Consider the following 20299-nt stretch of genomic DNA (forward strand, 5'->3'; position numbering starts at 1 on the left):
TTTCTAAGAAATGCCTTAAGGTGCATATTTCAGTTGACCTCAAGACTCCAGGCAACACTGGGAGCAAAGCTTGCAGTGTTTCTTGATTTCTGTTCTTCGCTTCTTTCTGCAGATTTGATGGACTACTCCGACAGAAGCAATGGTACCTGTGTGCATTCATTTGTTGCTGCTCTAGACTGTGGTATGACTAGCTGCTTCAGGTTCCTGCTCTGACTTCTGCACAGTGATGGACTGCCCTGTGCTAAAACACACCCTGCCCAGTTGCTTGCTGTCAGGTTTTGTCTCATCACAGCGACAGACAGGAAAACCAGAACAGGAGCTACCACTCCCTTGCATGGAATGCGCAGACACTATTCCCCCTGCTGTTCTCATTATAGCCACTTGGGCGATTTTAAAAGTAATGATCTTGGTTACCTTCAACAGAGGAGTGACTTCTACTGTGGACTACAGACAAGTGGTAGGTGTGTGACCTGAAACCTCACCACCTTGAGGATGTCAGCACGGATACTGACAGGTTTCCTACGAGCTTGTTTGGGTGGATGGGAGCACTTCACTCTTACCCACTCTCCTTGCCAAGTAAACGTCCCTGTTGCAGCTGAGTGTCCAGCTTTCTGCAGTCATGTTTCCTGTTTGAGGAGACTGTGATCCTGAAATCCTGTCTAGCATTCCAAAGTACCAGAGGGTCATGATGTACCCAACAGAGAAGGGCCTTGTGAAAGAGGATCTGGTCCCAGCCAGAGTTCTTGGGCTTTTGGCTGTGAGTTCCAAAGAGAGAATTAACAATATGCAGCCAATGGAGTTTCTTTAAATAGACACAGGTCACTTTGAAGGTAGGCTGATAGACATAGAGGCTCAAGGGACTTGACGCAGTATTCCCCAGGCAAAGCCTTAGTGTTCACTTGGTCTGAGCACTAAACAAGTTTGAGGGACATAGCTATAATGGATAAGGAGAATAAGCAGCAGGTACAATTCTGTTAGGGAGGTTGGCTCACTTAGAAAGTGCTTGCCATGGATGCATGAGAACTCAGTTGAACTCCTGGAACCCATGTCTAAAAAGCCAGGTATGTATGTGTGTGTACTCTCAACCCAGGGCAGGGGAGGAGGACACAGGTGGACAGACACCCTAGCTTACTTGCCTAAGCCAGTGAAAGACTCTGTCTCCAAAGGGTGAGCAGTGTCTAAGGAATGACACCAAGGTTGACCTCTGCCCTTGACATAAGCACACACATGCAAACAGACATCTCTATGCATACATGCACTTACACACACATGAACTTGTATGCACACACACCCACATAGGAGCCAGCAGGATGGTTCTGTGTAAAGACAGCTGCCACCAAGGTTTATGACCTAAGGACTGTCTTCTCAATGCACATAGTGGGAGGGGATTGAGGGGAATGCCTTCTGATCGCCACAAGCATGCTGGGTCATAGGTGCATGCTCAAAAAACATGCCCTCTGAGACACATAGAGAGAGACAGAAGAGAGACAATGACAGACAGACACACACAGAGACAGAGGAGAGAGAGACAGAGCCAGGGAGATACAGAGGGAGGGAGGGAGGGACAGAGGAGGGGAAAAGAGAGAGAGAGAGAGAGAGAGAGAGAGAGAGAGAGAGAGAGAGAGAGAGAGAGAGAGAGAGAGAGAGAGAGAGAGAGAGAATACTGCATTACTGCATTTTTGCCTTGGTGAATTAGTCAGGGCTATGGTTCAGCATCCACAGGGTACCCAGCCTTGTTCCAGACCCTGAAGAGAAGCCTCTTAGACAAAGTTTATTTGAGAAGAAACTTAAAGGAGGAAGCAAGCCTCTGAGGTCCCAGGAGAAGGGTGTGAGAGCAATTGCAAAGAGCCTGATGCAGCTACAGGCCTGGCAGTGTCAGATGTTCAGGAAGCCATGTGCCTGGACCAGGGTGGGTCTCTGGACAGAAAGGACAGATGATATAAGCCAAAATTCCAGGATGCTTGGTTTGGCAATTGCTGGCTGTGTTAGGGACTAATATGCCCAGAGTCAGAAGCAGCTTCTACTTCCACACTTAGAAATGGTCAAGAGGCTAAGGGTCACAAGTGATTTAAGGACAGACTCTAACAAGAAGGGAAAAACCCCAAACAAACTGTAGAGGCTGAGGAAACACAGGACAACAGCCAATTACAGATGCCTCAGAGAGAAGAGAGTCTACTCACACATAATCAGTTTAGGATCAAAACGAAGGACTTGGGGAATAGAAAAGAAGTCCTGAAAATGAAAACTTAGAAAATAGAATCATAAGAATAAAACTGAAGAAAGCTTCCCAGCGCTTGCATGAGATGCGCACACGCACTCGGGCGTACACACGCACACACATGCACACACACACACACACTCCATCCAAGAGTTCAGGACTGCTCACAATGGTAGCTGACTAGCACAAAGGGTTATACAGCAAGAGACTTGATAACGGAAAGAAGGATAGGCCAAATCAATTTAGACATGTGTGAGTTCTTGAAAGAAATGAGAGAGCAAGAAAAATAATCCTCAACCAAACACGCTTCTAGCTGGAGAAAGTCAATTCGCCTGCACAACAAAGGAAATCTGGAAGAAGCCAGAGCTGCCAGAACCCAGAGTGCCCAATGGGTCTTTCCACAACTGATCAGATGTCTGCTCCTCTGTGCCAGGAGTCTCCCTGAACGTCCCATGTCATCCTCATCTACATAGTTGCCAGTTAGAGCATTACTTAACCCCCTCCCCGCCCCCCACCCTCGCATATGCTTTGCATATCCTTTGCTTCACTTTCCTCATTTGCAAAATGAGGCCACACATGGAGTTGATTCAAAAGCTGTTTGGAGAGTTCAGAGCCTCAGTTCGTGGAACAGACACCTCTCAAGAAACTCTAGCCTCTTTCTACTCCACCACCTTACCCACCTGGTTGGTTTCTACCCAAATGCTAACTGGAAATGTCTTTCCTGCTCATCTATGTGGCATTCAAGGCCCCGGGGCCAGTTACCCATGACAGAAAGTCTTTAGCCCACTCCCAAGGGATGTCTGGCAGCTCCAAAGCAAGAAAGAGGGAGTGGGCATTCTGGTCCACAGACTAATTCTTCTCTGTCCCTACACTGAGCTGGGCACATCTGCTGAGATCATGTCCAATCGTCTAACTACACCAGAGGGCACTGTGGCCTAGAAGGGCTTTGGGGCCACTATCTTTCTGTGGACCCCAGGCCAGTGCCCTCCGGCCACTCACTCCATCCCCCTTCCTCAGAAAGCCCTGATTCTCCTGGAGCAGGAGGTTGCGCGCAGTTGCAATCAGGAGACGCAAAGCTGGGGTTCAGGAAATGCAGCCCAGGACCCCACGGAAGGAGGAGGGCGCTCGATCCTCCCGGCCGCTCTGGGACCCACCTGGAGCCGCGCGCGCAAGCGGCTCCTGCGACAGCCGAGCCACAGGCCAAGGCCTAGGCCGAGTAAGGCGCCCAGCAGCACCGCGGGAACCAGCAGCGAAGGAGCCGCCTGCAGAGCTTCCCGGCCCAGCTGCAGCCGCGCATCTCTTGTGCAGGTCATGGGGGGCTCGGGCTGGTAACCCACGGCATCCCGCCGCCAGCCAGCCCAGTGCCTCTGTACCCTTTCCCGCTGCGGCCGAGCCGGGGGAGGAGCTTGGACCCGCCGCCCCAAACTTTCAACCTTTCCGGGCCATCCCTACAGTGCACTGAGCATGCGCAGCCGAGGCGCGCCTTCCAGCTGGAAGACCCCAAATGCCAAAGCAAAGGAGCACCCCTCCTCCCAGTCTCCGGAGCAAAATACTCCTCTCTGGTCACTGAGTGTCCAGGCTGCTCCGAGTCCTGAGCTGGTGGCCAGATTAACTCCAGCAGCACGGCAAGGTTGCTGTAGCCTGTCCAGTCCGTTTCCCGCGCTGCTCTTGGGGCAAGTTGGTCTTCCCTAGGGGATGCTGTGCACTGGACTGATTGAGCACTTCTTTTAATCCTGTTTTCTCCCCGAGAAAGTTTCTTCTCTAAGAGAATGTGTGGAGCGAATGTCACATTCGGGCCCCTCAAGACGTCTCTTTATTTTGTTGTTACGGTTCCAGGATGGGAGCCAGCACTTCACTCTCTTCAGTCAGGGGTGGTGCCTTATTCAAGATCTGACAGCTCAGAAGAAGTTGGACATGTCTGTCTGCTCACACCTGTGGCTTCAGGTCACACATCTGTTAAGAAGATCTTCCTGTTTCCCCCGGGCATCTCTGGGAACTGGAACATCTTCCTGGTAAAAGCCTCATGCTGAAGAGTCGGTTGGATGCTCAGACCTGAGCTTGAAAAACATACAAGGTCAGGCAGCCGCATATGGCTGATATCTCCCGATCCACTCAAGCTATTCAGGAGGCAGAGGCAGATCACCTGGCTCATCTCAAAGGAAAAAACAAAAACAAAAACAAAAACGGATCCATTAAAAACAAACGCTGGTTATGTTTTGCCCTCTAAAGTCACTTGTTAATACTGTCCTTAAACACTGCTCCAGGATGCCTGGCAGTTCTCAAGGGTGCAGTACTTAGTGAGAGGCTCGGTTAGGGACACTAAGGGCTGCAAACTCATGGCTTTATTCAGGTCAGGCCAAGAAAGAGGTGTGTGTGTGTGTGTGTGTGTGTGTGTGTGTGTGTGTGTGTGATTGGAGGTGTGGAAAGGCTGATACAAGGCTCCCTGGCAGCTGCCCATCAGGACAGTTCACAGAAGACCCTGTCCCTGGGTAAGGGACACCTCTAGAGCCCAGAAGGTAGACTACCTCCCCATCCCCTCCCTCTGGGCACTCCGGAGAGCCCTTAACCCCTCGGGGCTTTCTGCCTCAGCCAAGTGATGGTTTCACTGTTGATGGGGAGGCTAGCCAGGTCCAGGAAGATCCCCAGCCTGGATTCAGAAAGGGAGTGCTCTGCTGAGACTTCCCTCTGCTCCCTGTGTGTGACCTTCCTAATGCCTCTCAGGTTTCTAACCTTGCTAGGTGGTCTGAGGAGAGTCAGTGTCTCAGGGAATTCCTAGTACTAAGACTGAGCTGAGATCTAGAGACCAGTGGACACTAGTAGAGGCCCTTGTCACCCTCGGGGAAGGAGAGTAGCGGCGGTGATTTGGGGTGAAGCACAGCAAGCGAAGGAGCTGCGCGCTCCCTCCTACGCTGCTCGCAGGCCTCCAAACTCCAGATGCCAGTGTTCCAGAAAACTTTCCAGGCGGTTCGCACTGAGCATGCTCCGCGGCGGGGCGGTCCCGGGGTCCGGAAGCTCCGCGACTCTGCGGGGCCTGTGTGGGGTCTGTGGCCACCAGATGGGGGTGACGGGTCCCACGGGCGCTGGGGGACGAGCCACGTGGGTGCTGGCCGGGAATATCCTGGCCGCGGTCCTGGTACTAGGAGCGGGTCCGCATGCGCTTCCACCCTCCTTCCCTGCCCAGGGCCCAGGGTCGCCATCCCGGCCCGGCCCAGCAGGACCTCGGGCAAGCTCGCAGGTAAGGAGAGCCCGCGCCTGTGTCTGTCTCCATCCTCTGAAAGAGTCCTGCCCTGTGAGGCACAAGATCAAGTGGAGGGAGAGGCTGAACTTCGTGCTTGGTGCTGCTGCTAGGTGCGTTCTGCGTGTTCCACGGAATTCCAGAACCGGTGAAACCTCAGGCTTGGTAGCCACAGGCTTGCGTGGGATTGAATCCAGATCTGCACCCTAGGAGTTCCATGTCTTGAGTGCAAATCGCTTTTCTCTATGTCTTCCTTTCTCAGGCCACTGGAACCCAAGTCATCTAAAGTCACTGTGCTTTAGGTTAGTTAATGTATATAGGGGTGGTAATGTGATGACAGAGTTGGGAGGACTATGTGGGTTCATACCTGCCTCCAGTCTCCTGGGTGGACTAGGCTACTGGCCCCGTTTGTGGTTCTAGCACTGGAAAAGCACAGGGTCCCTATTATCCCATAAGCCCCTCTCTCCAAGTTAGTTTAAAACCCTCCTGCCTTCTTCTCAGGATCGGCTTATACACTCTTCTTCCTGCGCTCTGCCACCTCTTTGGCTCAGCCATCACTTACCTCTGGTTCTTGGCTACCTTTCCACTGGGTCTCCACCCACCACTCTTAATTTGTATCTTATCTTCTGCTGGTCAGCTTTACCTGTCAGTGGGACCCTACCTAGAATGACCCGGGAAAGCTGTCTCAGTGAGGGATTGCTTATACCACGTGTGTGTGGTGATCATAAAAAGAGAAAGAGCTATTAAGATATGTTTTGACGGGGTGTGGGGGAAGGGGGTGCCTCAGCGGGCTCATGCCAAGGCATCCCTTCCCCAAGAGGGACTAGCCACACACACACGATGGTAGAGTGTACAATAGAGTTTATTCAGGACATAGGGAGGGGAGTTAGGAGGGTAGTAGAGGCAGAGAAAGGCAGAGAGAGGCAGAGAGGAGAGAGTAGAGAAGTGGAGGCCTGCCATGACCACGTGGAGAGAGGGGGAAAGGGAATGGGGAGAGAAGGGGAGCAAGGGGGCAAGAGACAAGAGCGTAAGAGAGGAGGGGGCCAGCAGTCCCTTTTATAGGGCCAGGCCTACCTGTCTGTTGCCAGGTAATTGTGGGGTGGAGCATACTTGACTGTTGCCAGGTATCTGTGGGGATAGAGTCTAGATAGAATACCAACAACATGGGCCTGTGGACAGTGCCTGGGGTGGAGGCGGAGGGTTATCTTGATATGGAAGACCCAGCCCACTGTGGGCAGTGCTGTTTTCTGGGCAAGGGGCTTTGACCTCTGTAAGAGTAGAGAAAGCAAGCTGAGTACTAGGCCTCCATGCATTTATTGCGCTCTGCTCTTGACTGTGGCCATGATGTGACCAACTTCTTTAAGCTCTTGCCTATTGGCTTCTAGGCAAGAATGGATTCTAACTTGACACTGCAAGCAAAAATAAACCCCATTCTCTGGTAAGCTGCTTTTTGTCAGGGTGTTCTATCACAACAGCAGAAATGAACCACGGCATCTCTTAATGATTCTGAAGATCACATCTGCACTCACCACTTCTCTGCTTCCTGTAACCATGGCCCTGGGAGCAAGTCCAGCTTCTGTTCCCAGGAAGGCCCTGGCTAGTGGTGTGGCCTGTTACCATTGACTCTAGCATCGCCTTCCCACTCACTACCTGTACACCCAAGGAGTATCACAGGGCCACTCTTGCTGCAAAGACTTAGTGCTTTAAGGGCGATTCTGTTTCTTTTCTGTCACTTGATGTCTTAGGTTGTCACTGTATAATCCATGGATTGTGCTTTCAGCCCAGTGGAGTCCTTTCCCTTACTCCTCCTGGAGAGGTGGGAGAAGAGTGGCCCCTTTGCAGAGGGCAAAATCAAAGTCCTTGGAAGCTGTTCTGACCCTGGCCTATGCTCTTGCTGGGGCCCCCACATCCAGAGCCCAAGTCTCTAGTTCAGATTTTTTGAACATCCTCCCCCTTTGGGAAATACAATGTTCTGGTAGACACTTGATCCTGTCAGGATCAGGTGTGGATTCTGGAGGAGTGTAACTGTTTTAAAGAAGGCACAGTATGTTTTGAGAAGTCCTCAAGGCCATCCAGAACCAGAGCACTTGACTGTCACGAGTCACTCTGTCCTTGTTGGAGCCTGCACTGAGCACCAGTGTCCAGGGGGTCTTGGTGCTCCAACTGATTGTGTTGCTTGAGCCCTGTTCATAGAGTCCATGCATCTTCACCAATCTGGGCTGGTATAGACAGCCCTTCTGTGAGCTGGGCCCTCGATATTCCTGCTTTGACCACTTATCTCTGTGACGCATGGGTCTAGTCACAGGCCCTAGGGCCTGAGTTCTGAACAGGGATGGAAAGACCCTCTCTGAACACACTACCGAAGGTAGCTTATCTGATGCTCCATCTATGGTTGTTCAAGCTTTCACTAGTCCCTCTCTCTGCTTCCTCCCCTCAATCTGTAGACTTAAGAGTCATGTTCTGTAGGTGGGGTTGGAGAGATAAATTCCCAATTGCCTGCTCATTAAGTAAGCACCATGAGAGTTAGTTAGGGTTTTACTGCTGTAAAGAGACACCGTGACCATGGCAACTCTTATAAGGGACACATGTACAGTTCAGAGTTTAATCCACTACCATCATAGTGGGAAGCATAGCCGCATGCAGGCAGACATGGTACTGGAGAGAGAGCTGAGAGTTTTATATCTGGATTAGGTAGGCAGGAGGAAAAGAGAGTGCTACTTGGCCTGGCTTGAACATCCGAAACCCCACAGCCTACCCCCAGTGACTTGCTTACTCCAACAAGGACACACCTATCAGTGCCACTCCCTGAGTCTATGGGGGCCATTTAATTCAAACCACCACAAGTGGAATGAAGGAATTTTCAGGGCTGTTCAAAGAAGAGAGAGACAGATGGAAAGGCTACAGAATGCAGACATTTGGGAGGACAAATAGAAAGGGCCCCGTGAGAAGGATTCTGGTGGGTATGATCCAGGTCTCATTGACTTGTTTGTTTTTGGCCCAAGGGCACCCAGGCATTCTTGATCAGCCCTTTTGGCATGGGCTATCTGGACGCGTCCTGGGTGGATGTGATCTACTGGCCAGGTATCTCTTTTATTTCTTCCCCAGATACCCACAGAGGTCAGGTTGATACTCTAGTGGTTCTATGAGTGGGCTCCAGGAACCTGGGGTTCTTGAACCTTTCCATGGGTCCACGGAGTTAGGGTTTTCCACTCATTTTCTCAAAAGTAACATGACATGGGAGAGTTCACACAGAGGCAGATTTAAGAATCCAGATACATCTATTAATTCAGACACAGGTGACTTTGCAAAAGTTTAAAGTGATGTCATTGTGACTTTTTCTTTTACTTTGGGAGTGCTAGTGATTTTCAAAAAAATCTCCTATTTATATGACTATAGGATTCTTATTTCTATTTAAAAAATGGATACTTGGCTATTCTGCGCTCTCTCTCTCTCTCTCTCTCTCTCTCTCTCTCTCTCTCTCTCTCTCTCTCTCTCTCCCGTGGTTTTTCGAGACATGGTTTCTCTGTGTAGCCCTGGCTGTCCTGGAACTCACTCTGTAGACCAGGCTGGCCTGGAACTCAGAAATCCACTTGCCTCTGCCTCCCAAGTGCTGGGATTAAAGGCGTGCGCCACCACTGCCCAGCTTATTCTGCTCTCTTTTAAATACAGTCTTTCTGTAGTGCAGGAGAAATGGAGTAAATACTGACAAATGGATTCCATATAAACCAAAATTTTCAGTCCTTTCCAGTGGTGTGCAAAGAATCATGAAGACAAGAAGTTTGGGAGCCACTGTTTCTTTGCTATCCCTAGGGTTTGGGGATGAAATAAGCCAGCTCCTCTTTGAAAGCTAAGTATGTGTCTCGGAAGGAGACCTGCTCCTCATATTCATAGTTTTCAAATAGGGGTGGAACTTGGAGGCAGGAGCTGATGCAGAGGCCATGGAAGCATGCTTCTTATTGGCTTGCTCAACATTGCTTTGCTTGGTCTAATTTCTTATAGAGCTCAAAACCACCAGCCCAGCGTGGTACCAACCACCTTTCCTATAGCTGGGTCTTATATAAGGAAGCATCTTTTAAATTGAGACTCCCTCCTATCTGATGACTCTAGCTTGTGTCAAATTGACATAAAACTAGCCAAGTACACAACATCTTTGTTGTTGTTGCTACTACACTGTGTTTTTGCTTTTTTACACTGTATCTTTGCTGTTCTGGTTGTTACATGGCATCTTATTGTAGTTTCAGATTGTTTTGTCTCTGTGTGAAGGGAAACCATCCTCAAATGCTTCTTGAGTCCTGTGGAGAAGAATAGGGGTCTCTGGAGCATTTTAGCTCCCGTTTTTTCTTGAGTGCCTGGAGTCTTCCAGGACTCAGTGCTCAGCTCTTTCCTCTGTGGGTTGGTATGACCTTGGCCATCTAGCCCCTGACAAGTCCAAATTCTATTTCTCAGCAGAGTATTCACTGACCTGCTGGGTGGACCTGTCTGTCAAATATCCCCTCCCAGGCCTAAACTCACATACTCCATCTTTTCGGGCCACACTGCCTGCCTTTGGTCCTTACGTTGGCCTTGGCCTTGGCTGTCTCTTTTTATGTCCCACATTCCCTCCACTGGCAGATTCTCTGTTTCCAAACATGCTAACAGCTTTAACTCTTTATAATGATGTCTTTGACCTCATTAGCATCTATATCTTACATGGACCTCCCTACCCCTGTCTTTGCTGACCGTCCTATCCCATTTAGAAGAGACTCCTCTTGATTCATCTTGTGGAAGTTTGTCAATGCTCCTAGAAGAAACCAAATCCCCAGTGTGACCTGAAAGTCTCCGGATTAATCCTTAGCATACTCCCTCATCTCTTGTGTACGTTCGAAGTTTCTCTGTTGGTGCACTTGGCCTCTGTGTAGTTCCTTGAAGATTCTAGGTATCTTCCCATCTTGGGGCCTTTGTGCGTGCTGCTCCTTTGCTTGATGTCTCCTCTACTTGAGATTCTCATAGCCCCTCCACCCCTTCTCCAGGTGGTCCCCGAGTCACAGAAACCTACCCACAGCGATCAAGAGCTTCGACTCTCATGGGTATGTGCACACCTGCTATCCTAGCACTTGGGAGATCAGATTAGGAGGATCAGGATTTTTTCATCCTCAGTTTAGAGTGAATTCCAGGTCAGCCTGGGCTACGTGAGCTCCTGTCTCAAAAAAACAAAAACAAAACAAAAAACAAAAACAAAAACAAACAAACAAACAAAAACCCAACCAAACAGAAAGCAAAACTCATTCCTCTGTCCCTCTGTCACCCTTTATCCCTCTCCCCACATGTGCTGGCTAGTTTTAACTACCAACTTATCACAACTTGGAGTCACCTGAGAAGGAAGTGGATCTCTCTACATCAGGGTGGCCTTTGGGACATCTGAGGGGGATTGTCTTGGTTGTTGTGGTGGGAGGATGCTCTGTGAATGTGGGCATCACTAGCCTGTGGGCTGGGCCTTGAGCTGAGTCAGAGTGGAAGGAGCTGCCTGAGCAGCAGCAGCAGGTGGCCTGGGTGAATTCAGTTCTCTATCCTCCTGATTGTGATGTGAAGTAAATAGCTGCTTGGGGTCCTGCCTTGACTTCTCTGAAGTGATACATTGTAACCTGGAGTACATTGTAAGCCAGACAAACCCTTCCCCCTTCTTGCTTTCCATCAAGGTGTTCTCAGCAAGCCCCTCTTACTACTTTCTAGTATTCTGTTTATATAGCGAAGTTATACAAGCAGTGTATTGTATCCAGGGAATAAAGTACATTTAAATTACATAATATAAACAATGATGTTTATATAATGTGTTGCATATGATTGTCTTTCTTGTACTTTTCTTAAGTGCCCCGAGGACGTATTTGGTGGTTTCTCAGAGCAGCTAACCTCAGACATCTGCTGTGTGTCTTTTACACCTAGATCTTGCCTAGGTCCTGGCAATCACCAAGTCTCAATACCTTTACTTCTAGTACTAACCCTCAGTCTGACATTCTTTGGTTGCATGGGGGGTGATTTTTATAGTTCCCAATGGAAAGTGTTGCAGAGACAGTGATGGTGATGGCACAGCAGTTCTGGGGACAGGAAGAGACCACTCACTCCCCTGGTCACTGTATGCACACTCCTGTGCTAACGGCTCTGTGTACATTGTCCAGTTTAACTCTGGACAATGTCTTTAAAGCATGACACAGGTGCGATCTGCCCTTTCTGTTGTTAGGGAGGCTGTGGTTATGATATGTGCAGCTGCAAGGACCATGCTCCATAGACCTGCTACCCTAGGCTTTTGCTCACAGAGGCTTAGTCCCGTAAGGAAGTGCTTTGTGGACCTCAATATAAAGGCTCAGGGCTAAATGGGCATCAGTTCCTTCCTGTTGCTCAGCTACCTGGGCGCATTGACAGCTAGCTCCCAGTGGCTATTTAAATGTGAAATGCAAAGTGTACTTAAGGGTCCTTGTGACTGCAGGTGGCTGGGACAAGTCCAATAAGCTCAGTCCTTCTGTGCAAAGACCCCGTGGCACCAGTGGGTGGTAAGAAGAAAGTGTGGAGTTGGTGTGGGAACTGGTTGTTCAAGTCAGCCATTCATTAAGGATGCTCAAGTGGGCCCTCCAAAGCAAGGCTCTGTCATGAGAATATGACACGCCAAGATCAGTCCCCATTCTGGAGGGCCTTGCATTTTCTCAGTTGGAGGAAGAGATGTAAGTCGTGGTGTTGGTGGGTATTTGGTATAGCAGTGGGGGTTGTGGATCCACACAAAAGCGGGAAGCATGAATGGGGGCAGATGTGGCAGACACTGTCCACAGGTGCCAGGAATGTGTTTGGGGAACTGCTGGATGGGTAGAGTCCCGTGTGGAATGCAGAGGAGAGTTTTCTGGTGAGGCTCTGCTATTCTGAGTAAGTGGGCAGCGTGGATGGGTTTGGTTTCAGGTTGCCCCAAGTACCATGTTCTGATATAGAAGGAGCTTTATGACTTAACAGTGGGCTTTCTGGGAAGAACAGAACAGTGGGAACATCTGGCTGACAGGTTATAGCAAAGAGGGGGTCTCACATGTTGTCTAATGACATTCTTAGTTTGGGGGTTGATATGGTCATCATAGGATGTTAGATCTGATAGAGATAGGGGAATGAGTTAGCTATTAAGGATGCTAATGATTGCCCCAGATCATTTGAATCTGGACTTGCAATATCCCAACTCTCCCCAATCAGGGACCTGCAGATGGATCAGCCATTTCAGTAGAATCCTTGGCACAGACTGGCTTCTCCCTCTAACCCCCAGGGAACTTCAGTGCCATGTAGAGTGAATGCTTGGGTTAGGAAGGTTGTCCTGATGAAGTCCTAGACAGAAAGGAACAAAGTAATGTGAACGAGAAGAAAGGCCACTGGTGTTCTAAAGTGACAAAGAATTTGTGTTGCACCCCAGTGTTTGACTGGGATCTCTTAAGTCATCCCAAAGAAGACTTCATCCCAGCATTCTTTCCATCTCATCTCTGAGCCCATTTACAGCCAAGTCCATACCTGTCACCCAGCCCAAAGCTACATCAGAGCTTTCAGGGATTCCTTGTAGCATCTTGCACTGGCTCCTTCTTGATAAGTCACCTAGACACAGGTGTTTTGTTACAGTAGCATAGATGGACTCTGACACTCACCTGCTGGTAGCTACCAGAACTAGACCTTGCCTTGGGTCCACTCGGTTCTGGTACATACCCTCTTGTTCTAGTGCAGAACAACTGGTCAGCCAAGGGGATGAGTAAAGCACAAGCAGGATCATTACCTGGCACAAAGGACCAGAAGAGTCTGAGCTCCTAGTTACCCTGGTCTCGTTACCCAGTTACCCAGTGTGGATGGAAGAGAGGGCTGATATGAGGTTTCCTTAAATCATTACTTGGTATGTGTGGCACAGGACCTGGCACTGAGGAGATCCATCCAGGATTACTCCTCTTCCTCTTTCCTCCTCCTCCTCCTCCTCCTCTTCCTCCTCCTCCTCTTCCTCCTTCTCCTCCTCTTCCTCCTCTTTCCCCTCCTCTTCCTCCCCTCCTCCCCCCTTCTCCCCTCCCCTCCTTCACCACCACAAGCCACATGCTGGGAAGAGTTGGGACCTTTTGGGGCCCAGTGAAGTACACAAGTTCAACTGGACTCACCTGGAACCAGATTTCACTCCTCAATTTGGCTAAGCAGGCTTCCTGGAAGTTTCGAGATGGTCACCTTTCAGAGAGGGATTTGAGGTTCACTCAGGCTGAACGACTTGTCCAATGACACACAGTAAATAAATGTTATACCTAGAACACAGCTCTCTGGACTCCATATCCTGGGCTTTATCTCCCAGTCTGATAACTGGCTGCATCGGGCCCAGACCAGAATAAACTGTGATTCATGTTAGGACTCCTCCTTCCTCCCAGGCCCTGATTCATGATCCTTTAACACTATTTAAATGAAATATTTCAAGTTTCTGAAAACTGTGATCAGCAGAAATAATCCCTGTGGTGTCCTTAAAAGACTTTCTCATCTTACATTTCCATCAGACAGGTGGAACATGAAGTTTTTCTCACTTTCTAAGGATTTCTGTGTTTTATTGTAGTACAGCGATATTTCAAGAGAAGCCCAAGGTCCCTCTGAGAATGGAGTGATATTTCAAAAATGCTCACTGGTAAGTTTCCAGGGGAGAAAATAATTGGATTTCCCCCCAAATCTCCAAGGTCATCATGTATTTAGGAACTAGCTAGCAGTAGGTCTGGGCGATGAAGAGAACAGGAGACTTGAGCTTGCATGGCCTCACTAGGTTTGTTGGGGGTAATTTGATTGATTAGAAGTCATTGTTATTAAAAACCTAGTGGTCAGAGCAGGAATGAAAGGGTGGTACGTTTATCACACATGATGAACAGTGGTATGGTACTTGGTGTGTGTGTGTGTGTGTGTGTGTGTGTGTACATAGAGGCCAGAAGAGGATGTCAGGTGCCTTCCTTAATCAAGCCCCATCTTGTCTGTTGAGAGAGCACCTCTTACTTTAACCAGAGCTCACTGGGGCAGCTAGTCTAGCTAGTCACCTTGCTCCAGGGATCTGGTCTCTTCTTGGCATTTACATAAATTCTGAGGATCTGAACTCTGACCTTCATACTTGTACATCTAATGATTGACCCACTGAACCATCTCCCAACTGCTGTGAACTGGGGGAGGGGGCAGACCTTTAATGCCCAGGCCTTTGGGGGTGAAGAGGATCAAGATTCAAACATAGCAAGTCATATATATGATAGATAGGACTGAACCTGGGCAGAGAAGACCAGCCTGGAGGAGGGGACCCACTAGAAGGCAAATGACCCTCAGAGCTCTGGCTGTGGAGTCAGGGCATCATCTTCAGTGACGCAGGTAGAGCTGTTATTCCCTCTGTTCTGGAACACCAGGTGCCACAATGACCTCATCCTGACTAGGTTTGGTACTCAGGAGATTTCTCGGTGGAAGAAATGAGTTCACGGCATCTCAGGGCTCTGATTTCTCTGAAAGTATCTCTAGCTTATAGCTTGATAAGTGAGGGCCAACACCCCCCACTCCCCCAGCTCTCACATCAGGTGGAGCCTGATAGAGTCTGAGATCCTCTTCGAGGCACATGGGTCATCATCGGAAGCCAGGTTGGCAGGGGCCTGTCCTCACCCACTTTCTTCTTGTCCTAGGTGTCTGGGCAGAGTGAATCGCAGACCATGCATGTGCAGTTGTCAGTGAACAACACCAGGACTCCCACATCAGCCAACCTTTCAGATCTGCTCGTGCTAGATGAGATCACGGGCCTCACTGTGAAGGAGTCGCCTGGAAACAAGACTCAGGACGGAATCCAGACGTTCAGAAAGAGCTTCCTGCAAGGTAACCACGGATGCCTTGGTTACACATAGGCATGCCAAGGTAACACATAACTCTGGGTTATGTGTTAGAATGTGTTTCCCGTGTTTCCCTCAGGGAGGGCCGCAGCAGAGCTAGCCTATCATGGCAAGCCAGGACCCACCCCCTTCAGCTTTCAGTTCCCTTTCCAGCTGTGGGCCTCACTGCCTACCCCTTGCTTTGCAGCATCTTTCGTGGCTCTTGTTCCAGTTGGGTCACGCCTGTTCTAACCCTGTCCCTCAGACAGTACTGGATGGTCCCTCTGTCTTACTTATAACAGACACATCTCTATTCCACGAGGGTTGGTCCTAGGGTTACTTTTCCTGTAAGTTCTACTTGATTTCCAACTCCAAGCCGTCCTCTCACCGCCACTCTCCCACAGGGACATTCTCTTGACTTTAGCCATGCCTCACCATAAGTACTAACTAAATTCTGCTCTTCCACGTGGGCACTGGTCCCCTTGCCTGCACCGAGCATGCACCTTGCCTGCACCCACTGGGCAATGGCAAGGTCACAGCGATGTGGAGAGATACCAACATAATCCAACCTGGGCTGTGGGAAGTGCCCTGGGTTTGTGGACACTGTGTCATCTTTTGATGCTCCGTGCTGTTTTCTCCCATTTATTCCAGGCTTTTGCTTTGTCCAGGAGGCTGTGTTCTCTGAGAACACAGTCCAGGTCATCTGTTCCTGAGCTTACCCAACTGGTGCACAATGGTGGCTTTCAAGTTAGGAGACAGTCATCATCCATTAACTGACTCTAAAATCCAATGGCCAATCAGACTCCAGTTTCCTGCCTCCCTGGCTCCATTACTACCATCATCCTTTGATTCCTCTCCCCTCCCCCATTTTTATTTTTTAAAAAGTGTAATTTAGCTTGGCTGAGAGCTAAGTAGTTTTCACTTCCTACCTGCCTGAGCTCAGTCATAGTGTCTCTTGCACACTACGTAAGGGAACAGGTTCTTTATGTTAAACCTCAGCACCCTCTGGGGTCATGTGCTGGGATGCTCTGTGTGTAAGGACTGTAGTCTAGGGAGATGGCTATGACTGCCTTCCCCTTCTCAATGCCTTAGCTTTGGTCCTTGTGAGAAGGCAAAGTAGACATGTTGATTTTTCTAGACAAACTGATTCGCAGGCTCCATGTGCATCTCCCCTGCTTTCTACCCAGGGGTCTTACTGTCTCTAAGTTAGGCATAGTCACTCAGCTCTGTCATCCACCTGCTGGACTGGCACCCCCAGGAGCTGAACGTCTTGCTTTCTGTGTGTAGCAATCCTGTGAGAGCTCAGAGGCGTGTGCTACAGAGTGAGAAAGGCCCAAGAGACCAGCCTTGCTTCCAGCAGAGTGTGTTTGCTTGTGGCTGGGAGGCCTCGAGCAAATTCTAACTTACTCTCCCCACTGGGTCACTTCCAGAATCCCCTGGAGTGTATGAAGTCCAGATGCTTCTTGCTGGGGGCCTGGGCTTGTGAACAGCTGTGGCAGGTACACGGTTGCAGGGGGCAAGATTGTGGCTAGGCCAAGGGCAAAGGTTACTTAGGGGTGTGGCTTGGTGTGGGGAGGCCTGTCCTCTTCTTGACCTGTGCTTGTCGTCTCTGAGCAGTGGGAGAGTGCTACTCTGTCAGCTACATGGCCTCGCTGGACCCCACAGCCCTTGGAACTGGAGTGAGCCTGGATCTTCCTGCCCTGCTCATCTTCCAGAGCCTCTCACAGGTAACCCTGTCACCCTTGCTTGGGACCGGCCACTGCCCTGGATAATTCTTTCTTTCTTTTTCTTTCTTTCTTTCTTTCTTTCTTTCTTTCTTTCTTTCTTTCTTTCTTTCTTTCTTTCTCTCTTCCTTTCTTTCTTCCTTCCTTTCTTCCCGTCTTTCTTTCTCTCTCTTTCCTTCTTTCTTTCTTTCTTTCTTCCTTTCTTTCTTTCTTTCTTTCTCTCTCCCTCTCTACTTCCCCCTCGCTCCCTGCCTCCTTCCTTCCTTCTTTCCTTCTCTCTCTCTCTCTCTCTTTCTTTCTTTCTTTCTTTCTTTCTCTCTCTCTCTCTCTCTCTCTCTTTCCCCCTCCCTCCCTGCCTCCTTCCTTCCTTCCTTCTTTCTTTCTCTCTTTCTCTCTTTCTCTCTTTCTTTCTTTCTTTCTTTCTTTCTTCCTTTCTTTCTTTCTTTCTCTCTCTCTCCCTCTCTACTTCCTCCCTCCCTCCCTGCCTCCTTCCTTCCTTCCTTCCTTCTTTCTTTCTTTCTTTCTTTCTTTCTTTCTTTCTTTCTTTCTTTCTCTCTCCCTCTCTACTTCCCCCTCCCTCCCTGCCTCCTTCCTTCCTCCCCTCCTTTCCTTCGGTCTCCTTTCCTTTCTTTCCTTCCCTGGATAGATGTCACCTACTAACTGGGACAGCTTTCTGTTAAAATATTTCTCCCCCTCCTTTCTCTTCCACGTTCCATATTAATTAGTTTCATTTTCCAGCCACCTTTGAGTTCAATGTGGCTCCCATTTAGCAAATGAGACAGCTAGTCACACAGAGATGAACACCTTGCCGGAGTTTGGACTGGCAACACTGCCTCAACCCAGTTTTCCACAGAGAGCTATGCCCCTTGGTCCTCAGGACATAGGTTTGGGTTGCCACACTCTCCAGCAGAGAAGCTGGAGTCTTTGTCTCCTTGTTTCTTGAAGAAGCTTTAGGAGTTGGACAAACCTCATGTTACCCAGCAGCCAGGGGCTGTTACAACAGAATTTAGGTGTGTGGCTTTGCTGTGGGTCAGATTCCATGTGACTGAAGCATTTCTTCTCTCTCCTTTCCCAGAACAGAACTCAGCTAAAAGCCCACTTTACCATCACAGTGGAAGAAAAGATAATGGTAAGGCAATGTTCAGATCCATCCTGGTCTCATGCCCGTCTAGGCTCATGCTGTGTTGATGTGGGGCCTGACCTCAGAGCTAAGAGGAAGTGCTGGTCTCGGACCTCACATCCCTGCTGGGCAGGGGTCTTAGGCTCTATGAGTCCTAAGACTAGTTCTCTTGGTGACCTTCTATGGTGGTTAAGTTTGAGTGCCAGCCTGATGGGATTTAGAATTAACTTGGAAATTATATCCGATTCTACTGCTGCAATAAATCACTATGGCCGAGGTAGTGTTCAGGAAGAAGAGCTATTTCAACTTATTGTTATCTCAGTGGTTGAGAGTCCATCATGGCAGAAGGCATGACTGCAGGACCAGGAAACTGAAAGATGATATCTTCACCTACACCCAAAGCAAGTGGAGGCAGGCTATGAACTCTCAAAGCTCATCCCACCCCATGACATGGTTCCTCCATCAAGGCCATACCTCCTAAGGGTTCCATAGCATCCTCCAGACGGTACCACTGACTAGGGACCTCAAATACTTGACCTGTGAGGAAATCTCTTATTCACACTGCCACAAGAAACAAACCTCTTGGCAATGAATGTGACAAAGTTTCTAGATTGAATTAACTCAGGTGCACCATCTATTTTATATGTGGGTATCATCCCATGGGGCTGGAGTCCAGGCCCAGCTGCTGGGGCCAGCTCGTCTTCCCAGATTGTACCAGGATGCTGTAGTCTATAGGCAGCCTCCCTGCCTCTGAGTTCACTAGAATTCTGTTTCCTTTTTGCTTGGCAATGGATCTCTTCTTAGCACGCATACTCATTCACCTGCATCCAACAGGTGTGACTCACTCTGTGGATTAGTCAGTCTTCTCCAGGAGTGGGGAGGAGGGATGGAGGGAGAGAGAGAGACAGAGAGAGAAAGAGAGAGGGAGAGGGAGAGAGAGAGCAAGAAGAGAGTGACACCATAGTGTGTACTGGCTCACATGATGGAGAAGTCCCTGCGTGCCAGCCATGTAGCACAGTCCAAGTTGGAAGACCTCAGGCCTGGGATGCTGATGGTGTGACTCATCTGAGGACACAAGCCTGAGAACCCAGTGCTCATTGGTGTGTGGCCTACAGTCTTAGGCAGAAGAATCTTGAATTCTGTGTTCCATGAATCAGATAAGAGGAATGTGTCCCTGCATCAGGAGACAGGCCGACAGACAGACTGACAAACAGACAGATGCATCTTACCTCTGGATTGGTTCCATTCTGGTCCAGCCAACTGGATGGTACCCGTATGTACTCACATGGAGTGGGTCTGGGTGTTGTCCAAGTCCATCCACAGGTAGAAGGGTCTGGGGGCTTCTATCCACATTCATGTACTGGCTATATCTTTCTGTTTTGACTCACCTGCTATCTCCCTCAGATGCACCCAAAGTCAGCATTTCCCCTGATGTTCCTTAACCCCATCAAGCTGTGACCAAACTCCACAGAGACTCCACACTTCCTCAGCTTCTCAGGTCTCCTGAGCAGCTCACAAATGCTCTGTCTTGTCATCTCACAGGCTTGGGGGAGAGATTCTATTATTAAGCCACCTTTATTTCATAGATGAGGGAACTGAGGTCATGTAGTTTGCCAAAGACCCTACATTTACGATCTAACAGTTATTCTCATGGCTTTGACTGAACTAGGGAAAGGTGACTTGACTATCAGCTTGTCAGGACCTAGGATCACTTACAAGACACACCACTGGACATGCCTATGAGAGCATCTCTAGAGAGGTGTAACCCTGAATGTGGCTGTCACCATCTCCATATGCTGGGGGCTTAGACGAAGGAGGGAGCAGGCTGAGCAGCAGTGTCACTTCTCTCTGTTTCCTGACTGTGGATGGGATATGAGCAGCTGCCTCTTGCTCCTGCTGCTGTGCCTTCCTGCCATGATGGATGGTAACCTGGAAGAAACCCTTCCTCCCTTAAGTTGCTTTGTCAGGTGTTCTGTCATAGCAAGGAGTAAAGTGATTTATACAGCCACACAGCAGAGTTAGCCAAGGGGACGTTTAGAAAGAGCCCTCAGGGACCTTCAGGTCCTCCCCAGGGGACTCTCACAGCAATGAGTCACAGAAGCGCCTGTGAACATTCTTTTTCTTTTCTTTTTTTTTTTTAAGATTTATTTATTGCCAGGTGGCACA

At 49.3% G+C, this 20299-nt stretch overlaps 2 protein-coding genes across 6 annotated transcripts in view; one reads left to right on the forward strand and one right to left on the reverse strand.

The window, feature by feature from the left end:
- The window catches only part of Evc (EvC ciliary complex subunit 1), a 38370-nt gene extending 34648 nt beyond the window's left edge, over window positions 1-3722 (reverse strand). For both annotated transcript variants that reach the window (XM_031341909.1, XM_031341908.1), the window contains exon 1: window positions 3373-3722. In XM_031341909.1, coding sequence (XP_031197769.1) covers window positions 3373-3531 — 159 coding nt within the window. In that variant the 5' untranslated portion in view covers window positions 3532-3722. The remainder of the gene's footprint in view (window positions 1-3372) is intronic.
- Window positions 3723-5229: 1507 nt separating this feature from the next.
- Window positions 5230-20299, forward strand: part of Evc2 (EvC ciliary complex subunit 2) — an 83565-nt gene continuing 68495 nt past the window's right edge. Inside the window, exons 1-5 of one of the 4 annotated variants that reach the window (XM_031341911.1) lie at window positions 5230-5453; window positions 14023-14091; window positions 15110-15296; window positions 16907-17016; window positions 18089-18142. In XM_031341911.1, the coding sequence (XP_031197771.1) occupies window positions 5274-5453; window positions 14023-14091; window positions 15110-15296; window positions 16907-17016; window positions 18089-18142 (600 nt within the window). In that variant the 5' untranslated portion in view covers window positions 5230-5273. Of the gene's footprint in view, window positions 5454-5510; window positions 5567-14022; window positions 14092-15109; window positions 15297-16906; window positions 17017-18088; window positions 18143-20299 lie in introns of those variants that run through there. The other 3 variants (XM_031341912.1, XM_031341913.1, XM_031341914.1) reach the window with 3 other exon arrangements.

This window comes from Mastomys coucha, unplaced genomic scaffold, assembly GCF_008632895.1.
Source record: "Mastomys coucha isolate ucsf_1 unplaced genomic scaffold, UCSF_Mcou_1 pScaffold22, whole genome shotgun sequence".
In the NCBI taxonomy this organism is placed as follows: domain Eukaryota; kingdom Metazoa; phylum Chordata; class Mammalia; order Rodentia; family Muridae; genus Mastomys; species Mastomys coucha.